Raw genomic sequence first — 5972 nt, 5'->3', positions numbered from 1 at the left:
AGAGTCTTGGGTAATTTTCAACGTTATTCTATTATAAATCTCAAAGAATCATACCTGTTCGATAACGAAATAAACAGTTGGTTGATACAGATTGCACCTAAATATAGCTAAAGAGGTTATCTTTAAACTATTACACGTTTGGACTCTATTCAATAAAACCCACACCACTAAAAATTACAATAGTGGAATCATCTATTTATAGTAGTCCTATTATCCATGTAATTAATCTATTGTGCACTGTTACATAGGATGTCTGTACTTGTGAAGACAACTGCATCAGAGAACGTGCTCTCTATCTTTCCTCTTTGGTAGCTATTTGCAGGAACACTCCAATTCGGTTTGGCACTACTATTTGAATAAACAAATAGAATGTTGGGTTCCTTAGGCGTTGAGAAAGAATTACACATGCGTTAAACTTTTGCATTCCCACGTGGTCTTGTAAGGTCACTTGTCAGCCGCCGACAAGTATCCTTTTCTGTTCAACTTTATCTTCGACTTCTGTTGAATAGTACAATTGATGTAGACCATACAGGAAACCACTATGCTTGTAATGGAGCATAGTTCGTCTAAGTGTTGTATGCTGCTATCAGCTATACTGGTTCTTCTACTAGTTCACTTGATCTTGATGATTTGCTGGGAACACATCATGTGCTGGTTGAAGAATGTTGTCTACCTTGTGCTAGTAGACTGGGCAGCATATTGGGACACTCGACACAACAACCAATGCTATCTATACATAAATAAACCTATGCTAGCTACACATAACACTTTAGTGTACGTAATTGATGTTTTGTCATAATTAAATCCTTAATTATTTTAGGGACTCAACAATCTCCCTCTATTTGATGATGACAAAACCTATGACTTATAAAGAAAACACTAAAGGCAGCACTATAGGACTTAATGAAAATAAGCAGTAACTTTATCCCTTTTTAGGTTTGTTTTGGGATCTTTTGCTGAGTTATCTATATCTTATAAGTTGAAATGATGTTGAAGATAAACTCAATTCACATTCATTATATGATTATATACAATAATTACAGGCAAGTACAATGAATATGAAGTAACAAAAGATACTAATGGTGTATCCTAGGGGATACACGCATAAAAACACCATTTTCATACAGAAAAATGGATCAAAAAGCACAAAAGATAACAAAATTTGGCGGTTTTCAGTATTTGCCGCCCAACGTAGAGCAGGCCGCCCAGCGTCAAGCGTAAGCCCTGCAGGCAGATTCTATGCATAAGCCCTCTAACTCAGCGCGTGAACGGCACATAGCCATGTCAGCACACGCTATCGACATTCCAGATACTTCACGTAACAGAACCATTCGGTGATTGACACTGTATCCCGTGAATTTCGGACATTCTACGCCTATAAATAGACCCCCTGGGTAACCACATTTCACATCATTCTGATCTGAACTTTAGTCAGAGAGAAGTACACTTTCTCTCTCACACAGTTCTTTTCACTCTAAAAATAACATTAGCCGCTTAGCAACAGTACGCTAGACGGATCATTACAGATTGATCTACATATTGATTGAGGCCACCCCACAGATCTTACATCTGTGTTCCAGGTCTGCAGAGATTATATCTCGAGGGCAAACAACAATCAACAGTAAACGCCACACGCTGAGCAACTATTGTCTTGTACTGGTACCTTACAGCCACTATACGGAAAATCGTATCAACAAATGGCGCCACCCGTTCTAAAGAATCACTCAACTTTCAAGAGCACCAAAAGGCGTAATTATCAGATAGCACCTATTGAAGCAAACATGATACATTCATGGAAAGCCGGACAACGGAGAAAGGCAGAAGTATTAGAAGATTGGAAGCAGGAATTGATTGCTTTTCCTTTCATGTTTAATACTAATCCATCTGATGCTCCTGTAGTCATTGAAGCTCGAATAGCAAACTGTGTTGTTGGCAGAATATATACTGATACAGGGGCAGGAGCAGATATCATGTATGAGCATTGTTTTGTGCAATTACCAGAAAGAGTTAAGGAGCAGTTGAAGGACACATTTGTTTCCTTAGCAAGTTTTGCTAATCATCCATCATGGTCAGAAGGAAGCATAATGTTGGAAGTAGTTTTGGAAAAAAACACCATTCAAACGAACAGCTAATATCGAGTTTTTAGTTGTTAAAGCAAACTCACAATATAATGTCATTCTAGGTCGATCAGCTATGATGACATTTGGAGCTGTAACATCAACGGTCCATGGCATGATGAAATTTCCTACACCAGCTGGTATTGCCACGCTATACGCTGAACGGAGAAGAGCAATAGAATCTGTGCAAATAAACATAACAGCTGTTGATCCAATTGTTCATGAAGATGGTTCAGTGTCACTAAATCCAGAATTTCCAGATCAGATAATTACCAGTGGAAACACAATAGCAAAAGAAACAAAAGAAAAGCTTTACAAAATCTTAGCCACAAATTTGGATGTTTTTGCATGGAAAGATTCTGATATGACTGGAGTACCACGTCATGTAGCTGAACATAAGCTTGGTGTGAATCCTAATATCCCATCAGTGTGTCAAAAGAAAAGAGGCATGGCTCTAGATCAAACAAAATTTCTCAGAGAAGAAGTTAAAAAATTGGTGGACGCTGGAATATTGAGGGAAGTAAAATACCAGACATGGGTAGCAAACCCGGTTATGGTAAGAAAGCCAGATAATTCATGGAGGATGTGTGTAGACTTCACAGATTTAAATAAAGCATGTCCAAAAGACAATTATCCTTTACCAGAAATCGATTGGAAAATGGAGTCTGTAAGTGGGTATCAGTTTAAATCCTTTTTGGATGCATTCAAGGGGTACCATCAAATCCCCATGGAAATTCGAGATCAAGATAAAACAGCATTCCACACACCAGATGAAATTTTTTGCTACATCATGATGCCTTTTGGATTAAAGAATGCAGGAGCAACTTATCAATGTGTGATTGATAAAGCATTTAAGAGTCAAATAGGCAGAAATGTAGAGGCCTATGTTAATGATATTGTTGTCAAGAGTCATACAGAAGACATCATGCTCAGAGATACTATTGAAACATTCAAATCATTAAGAAGTGTTAACATGAAGCTAAATCCTAAAAATGCACTTTCGGTGTAGAAGAAGGCAAATTTTTAGGATATATTGTTACAGAAAGAGGAATTAAGACTAATCCGAAAAAGATTCAAGCAATTGAAGATATGGTATCTCCTAAAACAAAGAAAGAAGTCCAAAGCTTGAATGGAAGATTGGCAGCTTTGACAAGGTTTTTATCAAGAGCAGCAGATTGATCACTACCATTTATGAAGGTTTTAAAGAGTTGTTTGAACAAAAAAGATTTTAAATGGACAGAAGAAGCAGAAAAAGCTTTTCAGGATATTAAGCAGCTCTTAAAAGAATTACCTACTTTAACTGCACCAATAGAAGGAGAAACGTCAATTTTGTATTTGGCTGCTTCCGCAGAGGCCATCAGTTCAGTTATAATCGCAGAACGGAAGGGAGTACAAATGCCTATATATTTTTGTCAGTAAAAAATTGCAGCAAAGTGAAGTTAACTATCCACCAATTGAAAAATTGGTGTATGCTTTAACACACACAGCTAGACGACTCAGACGTTATTTTCAAGCACATTCAATCCTGGTAATGACAGACCAGCCGATAAAACATATTTTGAGAAATCCAGAGTCATCAGGACGACTAGCAAAATGGGCAATTGAATTGGGAGAATATGAAATAAATTTTTCGCCTTGACATGCAGTTAAAGGTCAAATTTTTGGCAGATTTTTTATTAGAAACAACAGAAAAGGTCGATCATCCGCAAAACGTTAAAGCCAGCAATCATGTTTGGGAATTGCATACTGATGGTGCATCAAGTGAGGAAGGTGTTGGTGCAGGGTTAGTACTTACTAGTCCAGAAGATGAAGAGCATACGTATGCATTGAGGTTTTGTTTCTATGCATCTAACAATGAAGCAGAATATGAAGCATTGCTTTCCGGCCTCCGCATAGCGTCAAAAATGGGAATAAAACATTTGCGTGCATATGTTGATTCTCAAATTGTAGCATAGCAGGTTAATGGAGGGTTTGAAGCTAAAGATATCTCTATGAAACAGTATTTACAATTAGTTGAGAAAATCTCAAAAAAATTTGAGACCTTAGAGGTTGTGCAGATACCAAGAAATAAAAACAAGAAGGCGGATGTTTTGAGCAAATTAGCAACATTAACATTTGATCATTTGCATAAGAAAGTTTTGGTGGAGGTCTTAAAAGATAAATCGGTTGATGAAAAGGTAGTGGTTGCAACAGTTGAAGAAAGGGAACCATGTTGGATAACCCCCTATGTGAAATATTTGCAGGACGGAACACTGCCAACAGATGCCATTGAAGCAAGACGGATAAGAGTTAGTGCCCCACTTTACGTTCTGAAAAACAGAATACTTTATAGAAAATCCTTCAGTGGACCAAATTTAAGGTGTTTAACACCACAACAAGCAATTGATGTAGTCAAGGAAATGCATGAAGGATTATGTGCACAGCATTCCGGTTATAGAACTGTGGTTGGACGGATTATGCGACAAGGGTATTATTGGCAGTCAATTTGCAAAGATACAATAGACGTAATTAAGACATGTGATGCCTGCCAGCGGCATGGAACCGTACAACGCTTACCCAAGTATGATTTAATTTTAGTATCATCGGCATGGCCATTTTATAAATGGGCAATTGACATAGTAGGCCCATTGAAGTGTGGGAAATGTAAAATTCTTGGTTGTTGCAATTGATTTCTTCAGTAAGTGGGTTGAAGCGAAGGTATTGGCAAAAATAACTGGTGTGAATATAAAGAAATTCGTGTGGAATGATATTGTGTGCAGATATGGATTACCTAATAAAATTGTCAGTGACAATGGTAAACACTTCGCAGATAACCCCTTCAGAAGTTGGTGTGAAGAGCTAAACATCAAACAAACATTTACCTCAGTTGCTCACCCACAAGCCAATGGGCAAGTTGAGGGAACAAACAAAGAAATTGTAGCCGGCATAAAGGCTAGGTTGGGTTTGAGTCAGACTAAGTGGGTAGATGAAGTGCCATATGTATTGTGGGCTCACCGCACAACGCCAAAACGGAGCACGGGTGAAACACCATTTAGTTTGGTATACGACACCGAGGCAGTGATAACAGTTGTAATCCGTGTTCCAACACAAAGGATTTTGGCATTTGATACAGAAAATAATTCATCTATCTTACGTGAAAACTTGAATTTATTGGAAGAAAGGCGAATCATGGCCGCCATCCGTCAAGCGGATGCAAAACAGAAAATGGCAAAATATTATAACAAACGAGTAAGATATGTGCAATTCAAGGAGGGGGATTTAGTGTTAAGAGATAATGAGGCAAGTAGGCAGAAAAAACAAGGGAAGCTAGGACCACGCTGGGAAGGCCCATATAAAGTTGTAAAGGTACATCCTAATGGGTCATACACCCTCTCAGCGCCTTTCGGCGAAGAAATTCCACGAACATGGAATGCAATGATTTTAAAGAAATTTTATGCGTAGTATTGCATGTTCGAATAGCTTGATCAACTATTTAGAGCATGAGATGCAATCATAAATGTAAAAATTTCTTTAAAGAAATAAGAATTCAGAAAAATTTCTTATGGCATATTATTCATAATTTTTATCCGGCCAAGGATTTTAATCAGATGTCACAAAGCTGTGTGTCATCCCTGCCCGCAAAAGAGAAGTTTTTTTCTCGGTGGCAGAAGTTCAATCATAAATAAAAGATTGAAATGGCAGTGGATAATGTAGAAATCCGCTGAACATCCAGGCAATAGAATGTATCAACGACCGTCATGACGTAAAAATTATACAAACAGTATATGACTAGTCATAATTTTGATTGTTCAAATCAAACATATAAAGCTTTGACAAAATCATCAGCAAAGTAAAAAAAACATTTATATACATTAC

At 37.6% G+C, this 5972-nt stretch overlaps 1 protein-coding gene across 1 annotated transcript; it reads left to right on the top strand.

The window, feature by feature from the left end:
* Nucleotides 1-3308: 3308 nt before the first annotated feature.
* LOC139863960 (uncharacterized) lies at nucleotides 3309-5558 on the top strand. Its single transcript, XM_071852559.1, has 4 exons — nucleotides 3309-3506; nucleotides 3764-3988; nucleotides 4076-4677; nucleotides 4877-5558. Exons 1-4 carry the CDS (start codon nucleotides 3309-3311, stop codon nucleotides 5556-5558), a joined length of 1707 nt encoding a protein of 568 aa, XP_071708660.1.
* The last annotated feature ends 414 nt before the right edge of the window (nucleotides 5559-5972 follow it).

This window comes from Rutidosis leptorrhynchoides, chromosome 8, assembly GCF_046630445.1.
Source record: "Rutidosis leptorrhynchoides isolate AG116_Rl617_1_P2 chromosome 8, CSIRO_AGI_Rlap_v1, whole genome shotgun sequence".
Lineage (NCBI taxonomy): Eukaryota > Viridiplantae > Streptophyta > Magnoliopsida > Asterales > Asteraceae > Rutidosis > Rutidosis leptorrhynchoides.
This window is presented reverse-complemented; position numbering and strand designations above follow the sequence as displayed.

Excerpts from the sequence above, each read along its gene's own strand:
- LOC139863960 (XM_071852559.1), top strand. The coding sequence starts at position 3,309 with ATGAAGGTTTTAAAGAGTTGTTTGAACAAAAAAGATTTTAAATGGACA. Across the intron at positions 3,507-3,763 it reads TAATCGCAGAACGGAAGGGA|TTAAAGGTCAAATTTTTGGC; the intron begins GTACAAATGCCT and ends CTTGACATGCAG. Across the intron at positions 3,989-4,075 it reads ACAATGAAGCAGAATATGAA|GTTAATGGAGGGTTTGAAGC; the intron begins GCATTGCTTTCC and ends GTAGCATAGCAG.